This window comes from Pongo abelii, chromosome 4 (genome assembly GCF_028885655.2).
Source record: "Pongo abelii isolate AG06213 chromosome 4, NHGRI_mPonAbe1-v2.0_pri, whole genome shotgun sequence".
NCBI lineage: Eukaryota > Metazoa > Chordata > Mammalia > Primates > Hominidae > Pongo > Pongo abelii.
The window spans coordinates 95,938,885-95,960,197 of NC_071989.2; the positions used below are offsets into that span (position 1 = coordinate 95,938,885).

Genomic DNA, 21,313 nt, shown 5'->3' on the forward strand with positions numbered 1-21,313 from the left:
CCTGTATATGCTGTGTTCTTCTTAGGAGGTTATGAGCACACACGGACTCTGTTTACCATATTTTATTTTTTTCAATGCTTTATCAGAGCACATGATGGACTCAAATACATTTCTGGGTTGAAACTACATTATACCATATTTTTTGCTTCTGATTACAAAGACCTTTCCACAAATCAATTTGTCTGTGACAGAAGAAGAACCTGTCACTTCATTTTTCCTTCATCCTACCCTCTTTGACGGGCAGCCATTTTTTCACAATCTATCACATGCACTTTAGATTTTTAACAAAAATTAAAAACTGCCTCTAATAACTTAACCATGAATTCAAATTAAAGAAGAATAAAAGAGAGCAGAGGTAAAACTATAATTTTGCTTGGAATGTTTCTGAAACAGGTCAGAAATGGGGATGGGACAAAGGGGGAAAAAGCTATAGAAAGAGAACCTCAGGTCTTTATATACAAACAACATTTTTCCTATAATTTACTATACACACAAGGGAAAAGTTCCTTATTCCCATTTCTATTAAATAAAGTATTCACTACTAATAAATCCACAAGAAGTTTAATCAGACTGGAAGTGGGAAGTGAATGTTGGTATAACTACCAAGTGTTTTATGTACACGCGATCTGGCTGAATAACCTTAGTCAAATTATTTAACCTCTGAGCCTGTTATTTCATGTATAAAATAGGATGACAACAGCAACAAATGGACAATTACCATAAGAAGACACAATATGTAAAGTATCAATATCTCACATAATAACTGGTATATAAGCGTTTTATAAATGCTAGTTTCCTTATTTTCTCAATTTAACTAAGGCAAATATAAAATCAGGGAACATAGTTACAGGAGTATGAAATCCAGTTTCCATGACCAAATTTCAAGGATTGGGAATGCTTTCAGTATCAAAGATATGAATTAGTAGTTTCTCTGAGACTTTTCTAGAACCTTAGATCCTTAGAATTACTTTTCAATACTTAGGGAATCTGTCAAGTGAAATTACCATTAAGGTAATTAGTGTGTGTCGGCGGCGGGGAAGCATTACTTTTTCAGTGGCTATTTCCCGGGTTCAATAGGATTAACTCTAAAAAGAAAAATTATCATGGTCGTCACTGATTTTATATATGCTCCAAGACAAACCGGTACCAGGATATAAAAGAAGTACACAATATAAAAGGTACACTGCAGAGTCAATGACTAGTCAAGTATTTCTATTTTAATTCTGATCAGGCAAAGCAGTGAAAAGAACATTTATTAAGCACTTAATTCCAGCTGGTTGCATTACATGTGTTCTTTCATTTATTCCAGTGATAACCTTGTGAGTTAGATACTGTATCTTCATCTTCCAGATGGGGAAACAGAGGCTCAGTGAAGTTAAATAATCTGCCTCAAGTGAAGATTTTAGTGAGGAGGAGAGCTGGAGTTTGAACCAGTTCTGTCTGAAACTTTCTATTACTCTAACAGTTCTGACAAGGCTAACATATCAAGTCTAGTTATCAATGCCTATTAATAAACTGTTTGTTTCCTCACCATCTTCTTCTGTTAAAATACAGTTGCCTAACTGTAGAAATATAAACTAGTATTAGATAATAATGTTAAGGTATTAGTATTAGATAATTGTTAGGTACGATGATGTTATTGTTATATAGGAAAATATCCTTATTTTTTTTAAGAGGTGCAAACTAAAGAAAGTACTAAGGGATAAAACTGTTACGTCTCTAATTTACTTCAAAAATGCTTCATCAAAAAACAAAACAAAAAATGGATGAAGCAAATCTGGAAAATGTTAACTGTCAAATATCGGTGTTGAGTATATGAGTTTCCATTTATATTACTTTTTTTCCTCCATAATTTTCAAAATTCAAACAAAAGAACTCCAGAAGGTATCTAAACAATAGCCACAATGACAACAGAAAAATGATGACGACTGGACATAAAGAGGAGGAAAAAAACAGTGTATAAGGTAATATTAGTGCAAGGTAATAATCATTAACATTAATAAAGATCACAAAAATGTTAAATGATGGTCTATAGTTTCAATTTTCTAACACATCTTTTAGCATTCCTATTAATGTCTGAAAAATACAGTGTCCTGATTTTATCACTGAAAACCAAATACAGTAAATAACATTTAGTAAAGCAGTTTTGGTGATAAAAATCAGCCCTCAAATGCCCATACTTACAAAGGGATACTTTCTTTACCCAGTGGTGGGTTCATAATGTAGTCTTTGGTGATTGGTTTTACCCAGAGCAGAACCATAAATAAAGGTGCCAAGAAGTTGATATGAAGTAAAGTTCTGAAAGTATGTAAGAAATAAATATAAAAATTCAGAAACAGTATGTGCTAATAAACTACAGAAGCTGGGGTCTTACCAAAATGGAGGTAGGAACTTACTTGCAGTATTCTACTACTTACGATACTACTGTCACCATCATTTTATATTTATCATTATGATTTAACACTGATTTGAGCCTGTGAGAAACTACATCATTATCTTAATTTTTCAAATGAGAACATTTAGATACAGAAAAGTTAAATGACTTGCTCTTTTATAGGACTAAAATTCAGATTTGTTCACTTCTATTCTAATATTCTTTAATAATCCCATACTTTATTCCTGATTTAATAAGCAGGTATTTAATGATTCTAACTTTATATAGTCAATGAATCTAATGGATTTTCAGTACAGAAGAGTCATCTGATACTTTCTAGCGCAACTGAAACAAAGTGTCTCCTCATTATCTACAAGTAAATGATAGTGATTAGCCAGGTCCATATTACTAGAAGGCATATGGCAGACGGAACCTACTGCAACAACCTGCAACTGAGGAACCTTTTAACGTGTAATGATCATTTATAATTTTTAACTTCCATTGTTAACAATCGTAAGTGATTCCACATTTTAATTTCTTTTTGAATGAGTATGAACACACGACATAATTTCCCTATCCTACATATAATATATATATAGTATATATACACTATATATATATATAGTGTGTGTGTATATAGTGTGTGTATATATATATACTATATATATATAGTGTGTGTATATATATATACTATATATAATATAGTGTGTGTATATATATACTATATATATATAGTGTGTGTATATATATATACTATATATATATAGTGTGTGTATATATATATACTATATATATATAGTGTGTGTATATATATATACTATATATATATATAGTGTGTGTATATATATATACTATATATATATATATCAAAAAAATTTGCATTACTCCTGACAAGGCAATATACCTAATACAGCAAAGGTTTCAGGTCTGTACTATAACTTCATTGTTAATTGTCCAAGTTTGTATCCTACAGAGACAGATGGCTAATAAAAACTTTTCTTATCTTAGAAAAAAGGCAAATTCTTCACATATTTTGTTACCATAAACTGCTTTCATTATCAACCACACTTAAGAGCTAAACTGGAGGGTTCAAAATACACACAAACACCACATTTTAAAGTATCATTACACAGGCAGACAGTGATCTGTGTGAGCGAACAGGGCTGGGTCAGGAAGCCACAAACACCTGACAGGGAAAGGCAGAACTCCTGCTCTAACCTCTGATATAAAAACACGTCCTAATACCTAGCCATAGGGGTGAAGAGAATGCTGCTCTTTGTGCCAGTCATGTTACTCTCACAACAGAACTAGCTTGCCCACACCCTTGTATCAAGGCAGAGTGCTACAACACAATGAGGGGCTGCAATAAACTGAAAATAAAATAAAACCCCAAATCCCCCAAGGGAAAAAATCTTAAAATGAAGCCACATTTTACTAAAAAGGACACTAAAATGTGCACTCCACCCCCAACCACCACTAAATGCTTTAAATGTTTTTATAAAGTGATTCTTTCATCCCACAGCCTGGGTAAACCATCGATGTGGGGAAGAAAGAAGCAGTATTAGGTATGCAGTGTTGCTAGGGAACACTCCAGTATCAAGGAGCAGCCCACAGCGGTTTCAGTAGCTTGTGAAGGGCTCCCCTCCACCCACCCTTTTCAGCTTATTTAAATCATAACACTGGGGTTAGTGGACTGAAGTGTGTGTGCAGAGAGGAGGGGGAGAACCAGGTTTTGTCTTAAAAGAAGCCATTAGGGAGACGGGTGGTGGGAGAAAGACGGGATGCAGCCAAAAGCACACTGAGTAAAAGGAGGAAAAAAAAAAAAAGAGGGATGAAGGAGTGTGTAGTGGGAGGTGATAGTAAGTAAACACACGTACAAAGCTTATGTAGAAAAATGGAACTGAGGTAAAAAAAAGACAGTCAAAATTAAATTAAAGGGAAATGACATAGGTAAGAGAGACAAGAATGTGAAAAGACTAAAGAATCAGCATCATTAAAAATAGGTTTTAAATAGAAATGTTAGGAAATAAGATCACCCAGAGAAACTTAATGGTTATAAATACATATCAAAATGAAATATTCTCAAGTTGGGCTTCTACTGCAAAACAAAACGGTGAGACAGGAACTTTGATCTGAATATGATTTGAAGTAGATATAAGCCTATCTTTCTGCCAAGATGTCTACATCAACAAAAAAAAATCTGTGACAACCACAAAGAATATAGTAAATGGGCTTTGAACTACATATAAAGATGAAATATGACTTGTCCAAACTAACATATAATTTCAGAACTAAAACAGAATTTGGCAGTTAGAAGTAATGTACAACATATAACATTGTAGAGTATTAACAATCCCAAAATAATGTATTATTTTAATAAGAGTCTAATAAGCAGGTCAGTAACTTAAGGAAAACAAACATCTCTTACAAACAACTTTAAGTTTTAAAATGTTTTTAAATAAAATTTCACATTAAAAAGTTAATTTAAATAGATTTATATAAAAATTTAAAACAATATTTTAAAGTAAAATGATCTTATTTTTTAAGGGAAATTTCTATGGAGCCTCAGTTTAGTTGTAGAGATTGCAATATAAGCCCTTGAATTAGAAAGAACATAAATTTTAAGATTTTCATTTTAACAGATAAGACAAATTTAGTAATCGACGGTGTATCTTTTTAAATACAAGACAAAATTTAGAAGCAAATAAAAGAAACTTGCTTATAGTTGAAAGAGGAAATAGTGTGACATCAAATGGTTATTAATTTTCAATACAATAATTTATGATTACATTACAATATTATACCTTCATTAAGATGGAAAACATATATTTATCTGCATGTGCTTATGTACATTTTCCGCTTACTGTGTAATTTTTTCTGTTGCCAAATTCAGGGCATCCAGATGCATTTGAGCCAGCCGTAATCCAGGAAATGTCAAAAAAGCCCCAATGAGTGAACAGAAAATAGCCAGGAAAAATTTGAAAGTAAGTTTTGAAACAGGACTCCTAAAAATAAAATTTTTTAAAAAGCTGATAAATTTTTATAATTAGCTTCTGAAGAATTTCTTTTCTTCTAATCAATTATCTTACAAATAACAATAACAGTAAAACAAAGCAAATTTCTACAAAAAGATTGCTATTATTCAAGTACCTATAATGGATTCTGGTGAACTGTAAACTAAATGAGGCATCTCTTTAGTCATAGTCACAGCAACCTAACCTACACATTCAACAGGGAATTGACGTATAACTTGGATATAAATTTAATCTCTTGAGGGAGAGGAATTTAAGAAATGCAAATTTACATAAGAATTCTATAAAAGATACTAACTTTATATAGTCGTAAAAATTATGAGTAAGGATGTTTCTAGAAGTGACAGTTCAACTTAAAACTCTCTACTAATTTAAAACAGCTATTTATAGTAAATACTGCTTTATTACAAATAGAAAATGTTAAATTTAAATAATGCTTAATGTTTCAAAAACTTACTGAGATTCTAAACCTTGCTTTTCAAGAAACTTCATCGCACTATCTGAAAAATTTGTAAACCCTGTAGAACAAAAAAAAAAAAACAGATTACTCTTATCACAGATGTGAAATACAGAATCTTTCCGTGGAAATAAAATGCTAGAAAACAGAGCATCTTAAATTTTGAAGTGACTAGCTTAGCTCTTTCATGTGTTAATTAGTATGCCATAATGCAATAAAATTTGGTTATTAGCAGAAACAGTCTTTGAAAACATCCCTTTGATATTTGCACATTCCATGAGTGTGCATAAAATTTGCATTAATTCTTTAACTATGTGAGTAAACTTTAGCATTACAGAAACTTATTTAACTGTAAGGAAAAAAATGAGACAGTATTTTTGGAAAAAAATTAATTAAAAACAGCTAAAACAAAAGCAAAAAATGAAGCTATTAATAATAAAGGTTAATTATTTTGAACATTACAGAGTATGCACTTTAAGTTTAATTTTAAATATTTATTAGATATAAAACTTAAATACTGAAGTCAAAAATATTAACACTAGATAAAGCAAAATTGATTTTTAAAGTTCTATGAAACTATTACCTGTTTCAAGTCCAAATTCCAGATAATTTTCTGTTACAATCAACACTGCCATTGCTTTGACAAAGAAAAAAAATCCAAAGGTGACACAAACAGATCTTTCACCACCATCTTCTACTTTAAAATAGTGTGTAGTTAATGAAAATAGAACTTTGCTGCAGAAGGAAAAGTTCAGGAAAAACCACAATAACTTTATGGGAGCTATACACAATGATCTTTATAGGACTTGACTGCAATAAAATTTGACTACAACATTTATTTCTAAGTGGAGTTTATAACATTTTTAAATTAAGGAAAAGAGCACCCATATACTAAGTTGTAGCTAGGGAATGTATTTCTAGTTTATCTCACTCAAATTTTACTAGAAGGTTATTTCAAGATTTTTATGCAATATGTTCTCAGTGACATGAAAAGCCAGGGTAGAGGTTATTCTAGAGAACTGTCTTTATTAGGCATGTCTGTTAAACCAGTTTACATTTATAATTAAACACATAACATAGGAATCATCCGTAATAATTCAACAAGTTAAAATTTGAGAATTTTACTAGTAGCTATTGTTGATCTGTGGTATGAAAACTAAGTCTGTGGTCACCACTGTACATTAGTAATAAGAAAAAATCTTTAGAGAAAACAAGTTCCAACTGAGTATTCAAAAACAGCCAGTTTCAACATGCTCACCTATTAAAATAGGCTGAAGAGATTATCTTATCTGAACCACTCCAACACACACAAATTGATTTAATCAAGGTTAAATCAGTGCATGGCCCAAAGCTAGAACTCAGATCTCCATTATACACCAAATTGTTCTCCTTGAAATCGCAAAACAAACTAAGGTGCTTGGCAAACAAACCTAGAAAAGCAACCTTTACGTAAAGTTTATGTCAAGCATGGAAAATAACAGCTATCATTTAGTACTTGCCATGTGCCGGGCATTACCAATTAACTTTTAATTCTCACATTAACCACATTATTATTGCTACTTTACAGACATTTTTAAAAACTTAAACAAAAAACAACTGTGGGCCGGGCGCAGTGGCTCACGCCTGTAATCCCAGCACTTTGGGAGGTCTAAGCGGGCGGATCACCTGAAGTCAGGAGTATGAGACCAGCCTGGCCAACACGGCGAAACCCCGTCTCTACTTAAAATACAAAAATTGCCGGGCGCGGTGGCTCACGCCTGTGATTCCAGCACTTTAGGAGGCCCAGGCGGCTGGATCACGAGGTCAGGAGATCGAGACCATGCTGGCTAACACGATGAAACCCCGTCTCTACTAAAAACACAAAAATTAGCTGGGCATGGGGGCGGGCGCCTGTAGTCCCAGCTACTAGGGAGGCTGTCGCAGGAGAATGGCGTGAACCCCGGAGGCGGAGCTTGCAGTGAGCGGAGATCTCGCCACCGCACTCCAGCCTGGGCGACAGAGTGAGACTCCGTCTCCAAAAAAAATTAGCCGGACATGGTGGCACACGCCTGCAATCCCAGGTACTCGGGAGGCTGAGGCAGGAGAATCGCTTGAACCCGGGAGGCGGAGGTTGCAGTGAGCTGAGATAGCACCACTGCACTCCAGCCTGGGCAACAAGAGTGAAACTCCGTCTCAGGAAAACAAAAAACAAAAAAACAAACAACAACAGCAACAAAAAAGCAACAACTGTGGCAGAGAGGTAAAAGTAAAAATATCAAAATCACAGCTAGATTAGAGAAAGTTGAGGTTTAAAACTAGACAGTCTGGATCTAGAATCTGTGCACTTAACAATTGATTATATTGCCTCTAAAACACTGTACATAGCACCTAAGTCAATGTGGTACTTTTAGCAGTAACACATAAAATCTTTTCAAAACAGAACTGCCCTGACAGAAGTAAAGAATTAAAACATTCTCATAATCAGAAGAATCCTTTCATATATATCTCATACACATAGTCTGAAGGTAATTTTATACAATATATTTAATAATTTTGTGCATTAAAAGATTTTTGACTGCATTTTAACCGCAATCTCTCACATGAGGCCCAGTGTAAAGTTTTCTACTTCTGGTGTCATGTCAGTACTGGAAAAGTTTCGGATTTTGGATTGTAACGGTCAACCTGTATCAAACAATACAGGTCCATCCATCTCTTTCTTGGCATTATAAGGAAGAGCTTACATATTAGAAGAGGACAAAGAAAGATGAATATAGTCAAACTGCAAAACTACAACTGCTTTTAAGATACAGCTATGATCTCTCATAGCCTAAATGCCTTAAACGCATGTTTGAAAAACACTGCTTTATTTTTAAGGAAAATGTTTACTAGAATCTATAAGGAGACAATTTCCAACTTCTTTCTTAAACTGAAAAACAAAATAGTATCTTTGGCCAAAAGTGGTACCAAATCATCAGAATAAAATTTCCCAAAAATTACACCTACCACCGCACTTTGTTATCCTAGAATAATGAAATTACAAAATATGTCAACACTAAAGGAAAGCAAAATTACATGCAATCTGATCCAGACATGAAGCATGATCTTGCACTTATCACTAATACTTTACAGTCCCACACCACAAATGCCTAAAATGGTATAATCACTGCATCCTCACTTCATATTGCATACTGGATAAATCTTAAAAACCTAATTATTTATTAGGTTCCACATTAGAACACCATCTCCCAATAACCCATATGTAATACTATGATCTGGCCACACTCACATGTTCAAGTTTTCATTCAATAGTCCCCAAATCTGCACCTCACTCTGAATAGTGTACTTGCCATCTCCTGAGTGTCATCACTACACTGTCTTGGATCATAATCTATCATATGAACTGCCCTCTTCCCTCCTCCTACCTAATTCAAGACTCAACAAAAGCTCCACATCTTTCATGATACTTAACATTACCTTCCCAGCTGAGGCCATTCTTTTCCTCTTTTGAACTTATTGTATCACTTACTAATATAATTCACTTGCCATGTAATCATATACTATCTTAAACTATAGTGTGACAAAGTTGTAAGAAAGCATTCTCTAGACCTAGAGTGTCTGGCTTAACCCTGGTTCTACTCTTACTAAACTATGTGATCTTCCACTTGAAAATTAATTTCTCTGTGTCTTAGTTTCTTCATTTGTAAAATGCCGCCAGTCCACAACCTCACAGGGCTGTTTTGAAAATCAAAGATTAAGTCTTCCTAGTTCTCGGCAACAACTTAATGTTTTCTAGACAACTGAATTAAATATTTAACATGTAATACCAAAAATATGGGAATGTATACAAAAACATATGGATCAATACAATACAAACAGATAATGATACCATTCCTGATTGTGTTTAAATGTTTAAAATTCTATGATAATTTATTTTAAGAGGTACAAGATTAAGAAGTATACAGGCAGTGATGTGCTGTGCACTGACTTCTATGTAGGTGGCAACTAGACTCACAACTCTCCACTCTGCCTTTCTATGCAGCCAGACCACTATGACTCCAGCAGAAGACTAAGATTTTTGCCCCTGAAGAAACTGAACCTGAGGCACAGAAGAGTTTAGATTCAGTCAACTGCATCAAAAACAGGATGATTAGGTGAAAGTCTACACACTCAAAGGTAGTACTCACCTTGGAAACATGTGTAGCAGGTTTGTACACTCCAGGCAGGAGATTAAGAGATTCTCCTCTAGAGAAACTGAAAGGCCTCAAGGAAACGACCAATAAACAATGACACTATGGGCTACCTAAAATAAAGCTGGTTTTAGTATTACCAAGCTATTCTTTAGTGAAACTAACCAAGCCCTAATTACATACAGAGCTTCCAATCAGCTTTTAGAGGCCATCTCTTAAAAATCAAAGGAATCCTTAGACATTAAAAAAGGAATCGGAAAACATTTTCTATGAAAGACCAGATAGTAAATACTTCAGGCTTTGTGGTCCATATGCAGTCTCTGTAGCATATTCTTCTGCGTACTTTGTTCCCCTAATCCTTTAACAATGTTAAAAAGCCATCTTAGCTCAAGAGCTGTACAAAAACAGGCTGCAACCCAGATACTGCAAGCCATAGTTAGGCAACTATTATTAGATGTATCTAATATATCTAATAAGATGTATTAGAGCATCATATCTTATAAAAAAAATACGAGCTAAAATCGGCAACAGAAAAAAAGTAACTTCAAGAAAAAAAGAGATGACAGACATAGCAGAATAAAGTTTAGGTATATAACTATATATACAGAAACAGATACACACATATTTTTATTTAGAGATATTTATAAACATAGGATATGTATATTTCATAAAGCTAGACAAAGATGAACGCATCTTTGAAATAAGAGCAGGATGCTATGAAAAAGGAATGGTCAGACATCAACGAGAAACAGGACAGGAAAAATAAGAAAAAAAAAAAGTCAAAAGTTCCATCAAGCAGAACAAAAAGACAAAATGAAAAGTAAGACAAGGCCGGGCATGGTGGCTCGCACCTGTAATCTCAGCACTTTGGGAGGCTGAGGTGGGCAGATCACCTGAGGTCAGGAGTTCGAGACCAGCCTGGCCAACATGGCAAAATCCCGTCTCTACTGAAAATACAAAAATTAGCTGGGCGTGGTGGCGGGCGCCTGTAATCCCAGCTAACTCGGGAGGCTGAGGAAGGAGAATTGTTTGAATCCAGGAGATGGAGGTTGCAGTGAGCCGAGATCGCACCACTGCATGCCAGCCTGGTAACAGAACAAAACTCCATCCAAAAAAAGGAAAAAAAAAGTAAGACAAAAACCGATGAGAGGTTAATCCAGAACATACAATATCTGACTAACAAAAGTGAGACAGAAAAAGAAAATGGGAGTGGAGGGACAGAGGGAAGAAATTCTCAAAGACATAATCAAAGAAATTTTCTAAACTTGATGTTTCCAAATTAAAGAGCCTACCAAAAGTGCACCACAAGGAAGTAAAAAAGATCCTCATGAGGTACATGAGCATGAACTTTCAGAAACAAGACAAATCAAGAGACAACTGTAAAAGTTTCCTCAGAAGAAAAATAAAGCAAAACTAGGTATATGCAAAAGATTAAATATCACCATGATAAGTAATTCTTAATAGCAATTTTCAAGGTTGAGGACAATGGAGCAATGCCTTCAAAATTATGAAGAAAAATATGGATAACCTAGAATTCTATAACCAACCAAATGCCAACAGAATGAGTATAAAATTAAAATACTTTCAAAACTGCAAAGTCTAAAAATAGTTACCTACCCCATATTCATGCTTTAGCAGAAAGCGCCACCAAAACATTTCAACAAATCAAGAAAGAAAGACACTAAATTCTAATAGGAAAGAAAAGTCAAGGACAAGTAGGACAATTTCCTCAGGAGGAAGTATTTTAAATATTTTTACCTTCAAGCGAAGATAAGCTTCCAAATGATGAACAGATTCAAGTTTTAGGTCTAAAATGGCAAATTTCTCTCAGATTTAGAATAACAACTTAATTAAATAACATATACCTATAAAAGTACTATTATGGGCTGGGTCCAGTGGCTCACACCTGTAATCCTAGCACCTTGTGAGGTCGAGGTAAGCAAATTGCCTGAGCTCAGGAATTCATGACGAGCCTGGGCAACATGGTGAAACACCATCTCTACCAAAAATACAAAAAATTAGCCAGGCTTGGTGGCATGTGCCTATAGTCCCAGCTACTCAGGTGGCTGAGGCACAAGAATCACTTGAACCCAGGAGGCTGAGGCTGCAACGAGCCAAGATCACGACTTCACTCCAGCCTGGGCGATGGGGTGAGATTATCTCAAAAAAAAAAAAAAAAAAAAAAAAAGTACAAGTACCATTATGTTTCAACTTAGTTTATAAACTACTTTAAAGGCCCAATTCTCAAATTAAGAAAATGCTGTTTATACGCTAACATCCTGAGATTATTCAAAGATATTTTATCAATGCTCTTTTGAGAAGAAATAGACAATATTCCAAGAAGAAATATTTTGTTGCTAATACACAAGTATGATAAATAGTATCCTAAGGGATAAACACAGAGATTTCTCAAAAAACTTTCACAAATTTATGATTATCTCTTTAAAATAGAACACATTTCCACTCAACTAAGTGATTTTTATGTAAACTGAGTTTTTCTATTCTGTGAAAAAAGATTCTATTGTTTTTCTGACCGCTGCTACTAAATAAAATCCCTAGTGTTTTTCTATTCAAATAATTAAATCTTCCACCTCTGTTTTTCCATAAGAAAAGGCAACTAAAATACTCAAAATACATTATACTTCACATTCTACATTGCAAAGAAACCTAGAAACTATACCAAGAACTTATTACAGATATACACTGAAAACTAAAAATAAGTACATTAATCCTAATGACCTATTAAGTAAAAGTCTTAAAAATAATCTGATCCTATCTTCCAATGTTAAAAAAATTTTTTTAACAAAAATAATTTTAAACTAAAATATTTTTCGTACTTTCTTAGATATGCAGGTTCCATTACTTTAATTACAGAGAAAAAGAACCTAAAATTCCCTTAGATATAAGCAAAAAACTATCATGCGTGTTTAAAACGCCATTCCACAAAAAAAGCTCACAGCCAGCCTCAGCCTAACCAGACTGTGAAGAGAATAGCCAAAAATTTCTGAAAGCATAATATACAACCTTTATTTAAAATACAAAAGAAAACTATCTTTTAGTTTCAGAAAAATTTTTATTTTCAGAACAAAATTTTAGTTTCAGAAAAAAAATCACTTTTCAGCTAAAAGGGCAAAGTCAGACTCAATTATAAATTAATAAACAGAAATAATGTCCTATTACCCCAAATCCCTATTTAACTCTAGGTTTTTGTTTTGAAATCTGAGTAATATGACAGCATTAATGTCACAAAAAAATCTCCATGTTCATACAACAAACAAGCGTTGACATAACATGACATATACAAATTTTCAAGATAAAACAAGTACCTTGGCTCAGATTCAATAACTCTGAGTTTCATTCCTTTTCTCACTAGAACTGAAATCTTATGCAGTTTACTTCAGGGTTTAATGTTTTGTTTTTCCTTATTAATCTAAAGCAGAACATTTTTGTAAATAAAAGAACATAGTAAGTTAGAGCCTTTGAAGGAATTTAGAAATGGTGACTAAGTTGTACTAGTTTGTTGTAGTTGTCTATTTCCCACAGCAAACAAAAGCAACATTTGTAGACTTTTAATATACAAATCTACATATAGAACTGAATATTAAACCAGAAAACTTTAAAATTTATTTTAACTTAAACTAGTCACAGCTTTTAGCTTTGTATAAAATTTGTATGCCTGGCAACGAAAGAAAATTAAAATTTTAACATAGCCATGAAAACATACATAATAGGGTTTTGTACCTTAAACCTCCACATTGTAAAATACAAGCACTGTGGAAATGTGACTAATGATCCAGGCCTTTAACCAAATATAATAGGACTACTGAGAAGCTTTATCACTCTTTGTAGAATAGCTTTCTTCTCACTTAAATTCACATAATTGACTCAGTATTACTCTCTGTGCTACAGCTTATTTCTAAGAAAGGTTCTTGGGAAAAAAAAATCTATACATTGTAAAATATTTTCATTTTTTAAAGTTTTACTTCCACCAAAGGACCTCTGGCTTTGCAAGCAACATTTTTACCTTTTTACTTTTCATTTTTTCATAAGCGAAAATGATACACTTCATATCCATAAAATCAGTACACATTCCTACAGCGACTCTAAGACTTCATGGGCCATCATACAGGAAAGACATTTACTAGAAATACTCCATCCTCATTGCAAGGGTTTCTTTACCTTTTTCCTTCCCCATAACATGTAACTTGGCATAAATGGAAGTGGAACACACAGACTTGGTCAGAGAAGATGGTTAGAATTACAAATGAGAAAGAAAGAAGAGTAGAGCTAAGAATTAGTTTGGGTTTAGGAGTGAGATTGAAAGCAGCTGTGATGGCTGAGATGCATGAACAACTCAGGTGAAGCAGAAAGCAGAGCTGATGACAAGAGAGGACTCAGTTCTAGGTTTCAGGGTTCAAGGTTTTAGTGTCACAAATTTTAAAACGTCATTCCTGTGCTTTTAGAACTTTTAAGATTCTGTAGAAAGCATAATTTGCTGTCTTATGTATGTCACATATAAGTGATGGGGGAAAGAAAACAAAATGACCATGGAAATTAAATACTTTGCTTACTTTTAAGTGAACTGATTTTTAAAGTTTTATGTGTCTAATTTGGGGACCACTTTAACAAAGAATATTTCATCAGTAACAACTGCAGAGAATTTCTGAATTAACTGAGGTATGTATGACTATGGAATTAAGCAAAGCTATAGTCCTGTGTAATCAGTGCAGACACGTGTTTAACTACTAAGTAGGCACATACAATAAGAAAACAAAGAGAAGCCAGGCGGGTTACTTCTGCTATATTCCAATCATAAGGTATGAAAGGAAAAACAGGTTATGTTATAACTAAAGATAAAAGCTAGGATGTAAACTTATTTCTCTCTGTTGTTAAACTGGATGTTAACTTTATCACATGATACAGGTTTGAACAATAACAAAAAAATCACATACCCAAGCATACACACAATTTTACTGCCTTCTTCCCCACCCTCTTTTTGGAGAATCAAAGCTGGCAGAAAGTAGCTTGGCCTGTAAGCTCTTCAGAACTTTCTGTCCTCTCTGGGATAGGGAGACAGCCAGCCAGCTACAGGATTCCTGCAGAGATGTTACTGTTTGATGCCTTTCAGGAATGGATTACTTAAAACGAAGCAAAGTCAGTTCAGTGCTAAAGGCTGTGTGGGACCTTTGCTCCCACATTATTAGGCATTATAGAGTAAAATGAAAGATAAAATTTACTCACATAAACAATATGAATAGCTATTAAAAAGTATATTTTTCTAATTTCTCTGGTAGGTATGTATCAAGGGCTCAATCACATTAAAATAAAACTGCATATCAAGTATATGCATTCCCACATATGTGTAAACCATGAAGAAAGTAAGGAAAAGAATATTCAATAATAAGCAATACTGGCAGGGCACAGAGACTCATGCCTGTAATCCCAGTGTTTTGGGAGGCCGAGACAGAAGGATGGCTTGAGGCCAGGAGTTTAAGGCTAGCCTAGACAACATAGTGAGACCCCATCTCTATAAAAATTAAAAATTAGCTGGGTGAAACTGCAGTCCTAGCTGCTCTGGAGGCTGAGACAGGAGGATCACTTGAGCCCAGGAGCTCAAGGATATGGTGAGTTAGGACTGTGCAACTGCACCACAGCTTGGGCGACAGAGTGAGACCTTGTCTCTGGGGAAAAAAAAGAAAAGGCAATATTTTGGAGAACATGAGAACTCACTGAAATATAAAAAAAGTAACATGACATATAATCAGCTCATGCTAATTATCACGGGAAAATATTTTTGATGTGTTTTATATGACTTGATGTCTAGGGATAGGTCTTTATTCTGATTGAATGGTATTTTCACATATTTAATACTACAGAATTTAAAAGGAATATTTCATGTGCTTGAATTTAAAATCTGCTCTTGGAGTTAGTGCAACACTGGATATCTAAGATGTTTCTCAGCTGACACACATGATTAGTATTTCTACCCAGTACACTACATACTTTGTGAGGATATTGACTCTTAAGACTTTGTTCTGGCTCTTCTAGTCTAAACTATACCTAAATCAATCCAAAAGAGGCAACGGAAAGGTAGTACCCTGGTGATGAACTGTCAAATTATATCATATATTTTAAATGGTATCCACTTAACAGGTTTAAAAGATGGTGCCACAGTCTCCGGTTAAATATTAAGATGTAAGACAGGCATTTCCTCTGCTCATTCTCACAATCTGACTAAGGCACATAAAAAAGTAAAAAACCTCAAGAACAGATAACAGAAAAAGAGACAACAATTAGTAAGTAAGTAAATAAATAAATAAATAAGAAAGCAACAAAATTTTGGAAGATGTTAAGTGGATAAAAAAGCAATTAGGTTTCAGCTTTTTCTGCTATACTTGATCTGCAAGGGAAGGAACTCAGTAAGAAGAAAGCCAATTCATTCATCAGAAACTTGGGAAAAGTGCTGTAGACACGAGGTACCTTCAAATACAGGGTTGATGAATGGATAAAATAAGATTAGAAGTCTGTACTGCAGTTATTAAGACTTCCCGGATCTAGCCAGTTGTGCTGGCACATGCCTGTACTCTCAGCTACTTGGAGGGCTGGGGTGGGAGAAACATTTGAGCTCAGGAGTTAGAGGCTGCAGTGAACTATGATCACACCACTGCACTACAGCCTGGGCAACAGAGCAAGACCCTGTCTCTAAAAAAAATTTTTTTAAAGACAGATTAAGCAAATCAGTTACTTTTTATCTCTTCCTAAATCCCACCAAAATGATGGTAAAGGAATCTGGCTTTAAGGAACATAAATGAAGTAAGAGAAAAAGCAATAAAATTGTGGAAGCTAGAAAGCAGACTCAACAGAATGAGGAAGCTCAATTGGACGCTGAGAAGAAATTTGACTTTTTACTGCAAAACTCCCCAGAAGGATAAGGAATTGGTTAGATGACAAATAACTCTCTACACTAGGGTGAAAGTGCTGGTTACTGAATCTGTGTGTGGTGGTGGTGGCAGCAGTGGGCGAGGGGGTGGTGGGGGGTAATAATAGGAGGTATTAAAAATAAGTACTAATGAAATTAGTACTTTTTAAAAGTAACCAGTTCAGTCTGCCCACATCTGAAGCAAGTATGGAGATTTATGCTTTGGAGAGGCTAAAAAGATAATCTCTGGCCTACCCATATGATTCAGCAACTTACCTCACCATGTGCTCAGAGCTTCCATTCAGCTTTTTAATGTCTCACACTTAATTACGGACAGGCAAACACCAATCACTAGAGCTCTCTAAGAAAAGCCTTTGATGTGAAAGACAGCAACCAAACAAAAGCAACTCAGAGTAAAAAGATACTAGGCAGAAAAAAAAAAACCTTAACAAAATCTATCATTAATATCTTAAATAGACACGGGAAGATAATGTAATCATAAAACGAGCAGAATTCCATCAAAGGGGCAGATGAACAGAAGAGGTTGTGAAAATTAAAAATTATATCAGAAATTCAAAATAATAAACTCAATAAAAGGTTAAGAAACTTAAGAAAATTTCCCAGAAAACCAAATAATATAAAAATATAAACATAAACATATGCATGCAAGAAAGAGGATGACATTCCTGGGAAACCAGTCTAGGAGATCGAATATCTGAATAATAAGCATTCCAGAAAGAGAAAATAGAGAAGAGAAAAATCACCAATAAAATAATTTAGATGAGATTGCGTGTGTCCAGAGTGGTATGGCTGTAGACACGAATAAAATAATTCAAAACAATTTTCTAGAACTCAAGAACATGAGTTCACAGACTTGTAAAGTCCCAACACAGGCGATGAAAACAGACCCTAAATAAGGCACATCATCATAAAATTTCAACACACTAGGTGGCTAGCTAAAAAAAGATGGTAACGATAACACAGAGAAAAAAACAGAATTTTAAAAAAAATCAGATGGCTGGGCACAATGGCTCACACCTGCAATCTCAGCACTCTGGAAGGCCAAGGCAGGAGAAGCCTTGAGGCCAGGAGTTGACACCAGCCTGGGCAAGCTGGGGAGACCCTGTCTCTACAAAAAATAAAGAGAGATGTGATTGCACTACTGCACTCCAGCCTAGGCAACAGAGTGAGACCCTGTCTCAAAAGAAAAAGAAAATAAATCAGAAATTGGATTGGCAGCTGCAGTTCTTAAGAGTACGAATGGAACTTCAAAGACAAAAACATAATTTTTGGCCTGGAATTCTATTCTCAGCCAAAGGAAAAATTAATTCTTAGGGTAAATTTAAAATATTTTCAAAAGCGCAAGGTCACAAAAAATGTAGTTCCCATGCAACCTTTTTGAAGATGATACTGAAGAATATGCTCCACCAAAATCAGAAAGTAAACCAAGTAGGAGGCAGACATAGAATATCTTTAAAAAGAGCTCCAATTTGAGGGAGATGCAAAGAGAATCTCTAAGAAGATGATAATGAGTGATACTAGGGGCATAGGTGCACATCAGGTGGGAAGGTCAACCAATCTAGACTGGAGCTTATCTGAGGGTTCCAGGAGAAGAACTCTACTCAAGATGAAATTGACATATTACTTGATACTTCTGAATATATTAAGGCAAGTATTCATCTGTGAATGGTGTTTACATGATCATAACATAAACACTGAATACTGTTCTAAAAACATGACATCACTATATGTGGAAGATGAAATGAATAGAAAATGATCAGTGGTTAACTGGCAGCCCAAAGATATGTGCTTAATCCTTATTTCCAAAGTGAAATGGCAATAGTTAAAGCTTAAAACTAAAATCAAGGAATGGCCTTGAAAGTACATGGAAATATAAAAGTAAGCATGAAACAGAGAAGAGCAAGAAGAAGTTGCCTCTGGAGAGATGGAAATAGAGAAAAGAGTAGGGAACATATATAATTTTAATAAAAATAAGAAAACAAAAAAATCTCCCAGTAGTAAAAGACATGAGTTTTAAAGGGTAAATCTAGAACTTAGCACAATGATAAAACGTCAGAAACCAGAAGAATAAAAAGAAAAAAGCTTCCAGAGGGTGTATGTACAAGGCAAAGATAGGTATATATGAAAAGCAAAAGGATATCCAATTTCTCAAGAGACTTCAAAATTCTGAGGAAAACCTATTTCTTTCTTAGAATTTTCTACTGAGCCAACCTATCTATCAAGTATGAGGGAAAAAATAAAGATAATTCCAGGCAAGCAAGATTTCAAAAAACAATTTAGCACCCTTTCTAAGGACACCATAGGAGAATGTACTCTGCAAAAAAAAAAAGAATAAACCAAGGAAGAGGAAATCATGAGACCCAGACAGGGGTAGAGGGAATTCTTGGAAGACAGTGAAGAAAGTCACAGGATATTAGCTATGCTGGAAGTTTAGAAAACTGAGGGCTCCAGGAGGATATTTCCATGGGAAAAAAAAAAAAAACAGAAATGAAGTATCTGAACTATTGAGGTTCTACCAATTCTGTGGAAGTTTATAGTTTCCACAATTACAAAAATAAAAAATTATTTAAGGAAGGTAATAATACACTATAATGCCTGGCTGTAAATAATATTTTCATAGGCACAACATGGTAAAAGTGACTATAAATTTAATAAAATGTTATCTCTAACTATTTTGGGAGAATGAAAGAAGGGAAGAAAAGGGAAGAGGGAGAAAGGTGCAATAATATATAAATAGTACCATTATCACAAAATATTTAAACACAAGGAAGGAGTTCCCAAAAGAAATGCCTAAAAGAGGTGAACGTGGCTGTATCTGTGACATTAGACTTGGATAAGAAAAAGCAGGGCACTGGCATTTTTCTTATATTTAGCTTTTTAAATTATTTACCTCTATTACTTTGAAAAATATTTTCAATTACATAAAAAAGATTTCAATAAAGAAAAGTCATCTAATGACATCAAAGCTTTCTCAAATCAGAGATGAGATCTAATGGTGTTATCTGCAAAATAAATTATTATTAATGATGTTTTGAAGGATACATTGCAAAAGACAAAACAAGCAGGCACCAGACTAAGCTGATATTCATTTCCTGTGTAGGCTTCATAAAACTGTAGTAGACTTCAGTTACTAGATACACAACTGTAGCAGCCACTGTGAAATCCACCAGCCACTGGTATTCTGGAAAGTAATGCAATGCTGCAAAAAAAAAAAAAAAAAAAAAAAGATCAAAAAAAAAAGTTTCACTTAAATTTTCATAAATAACTTATGAGGATTTATTTATAATTAAAATATGCTAGACTTTATTTGTTCATTTGCAATATAAGATTTACAAATATATGAATCTAAAAATGCAGGAAATAGACTGAGGAAGTTAGCATCCCAAACTAAATTTTAATACCTCACAAATTAAAATAAACGTTAAAAGATTACCAAAAGTTATTTAAGTTGTTGGTAAAGTACGATTGCAAATTTACTGGTATTGTCTTAACTGATTAGCTACTTTTTACAGAAATTATTAGTGTTTTCTTTTAAATATCTAGCTATGATACCTTAACTTCAGAAAACAACTTAGTCGGGAACACAACAATTTAGTTACACTGTTCACTTTTGTGAAGTAAGAGTTTAACTTTATGTTATAATTATTGGCTGTACTAATTGTAAACTAGTAATTCTGTGAGATACTACAGATTAAAATAATAAACAAGGCTGGATGCAGTGGCTCACGCCTGTAATCCCAGCACTTTGGGAAGCCAAGGCGGGCGGATCACCTGAGGTCAGGAGTTCGAGACTAGCCTGGCCAACATGGCGAAACCCCGCTTCTACTAAAAATACAAAAATTAGCCGGGCATTGTGGCAGGTGCCTGTAGTCCCAGCTACTTGGGAGGCCAAGGCAGGAGAATAGCTTGAACCTGGGAGGCGGAGGTTGCAGTGAGCTGAGTTCACACCATGACACTCCAACCTGAGTGACAGAGTGAGACTCCATCTCAAGAAAAATAAAATAATAAACTAAATATACCTCTTATACCCTATTTTGCTCTGCAAAAAAGTTTATAAAATGTCTGTTGATTTTCCATAAAACCATACCCCTTCAACAAACTATTCCATTCTTAAGAGTTTACATTGAAATTAACATTCTTTGAAAGTAAATATAATTCCATCACCCTTTGCATCTCAGTTGGCATAGGTATTCTGGTTTACTTCTACCAGAGTGTAGTCCAAAACATCAACATCATTTTTTAGAAGGCCTCCTAAAAATGTGGAAGTAAATCATGTACATAACCATCAATTCAGATGTTCTTATGGCACATAATAAAATGATCTGCATTGCTTTGGACAATTTT

General features: G+C 34.3%; 1 protein-coding gene across 8 annotated transcripts in view; it reads right to left on the reverse strand.

The window, feature by feature from the left end:
• TMEM161B (transmembrane protein 161B) overlaps nucleotides 1–21,313 on the reverse strand; it is an 80,977-nt gene that overhangs the window by 12,751 nt on the left and 46,913 nt on the right. For 5 of the 8 annotated variants that reach the window (XM_063724178.1, XM_054555728.2, XM_009240884.3 and 2 more), the window contains 5 exons: nucleotides 20,012–20,168; nucleotides 6,447–6,598; nucleotides 5,864–5,924; nucleotides 5,239–5,379; nucleotides 2,185–2,298 (listed from right to left, as the gene is read on the reverse strand). In XM_063724178.1, the coding sequence (XP_063580248.1) occupies nucleotides 2,185–2,298; nucleotides 5,239–5,379; nucleotides 5,864–5,924; nucleotides 6,447–6,598; nucleotides 20,012–20,168 (625 nt within the window). Of the gene's footprint in view, nucleotides 1–2,184; nucleotides 2,299–5,238; nucleotides 5,380–5,863; nucleotides 5,925–6,446; nucleotides 6,599–20,011; nucleotides 20,169–21,133; nucleotides 21,221–21,313 lie in introns of those variants that run through there. The other 3 variants (XM_054555729.2, XM_054555731.2, XM_024247328.3) reach the window with 2 other exon arrangements.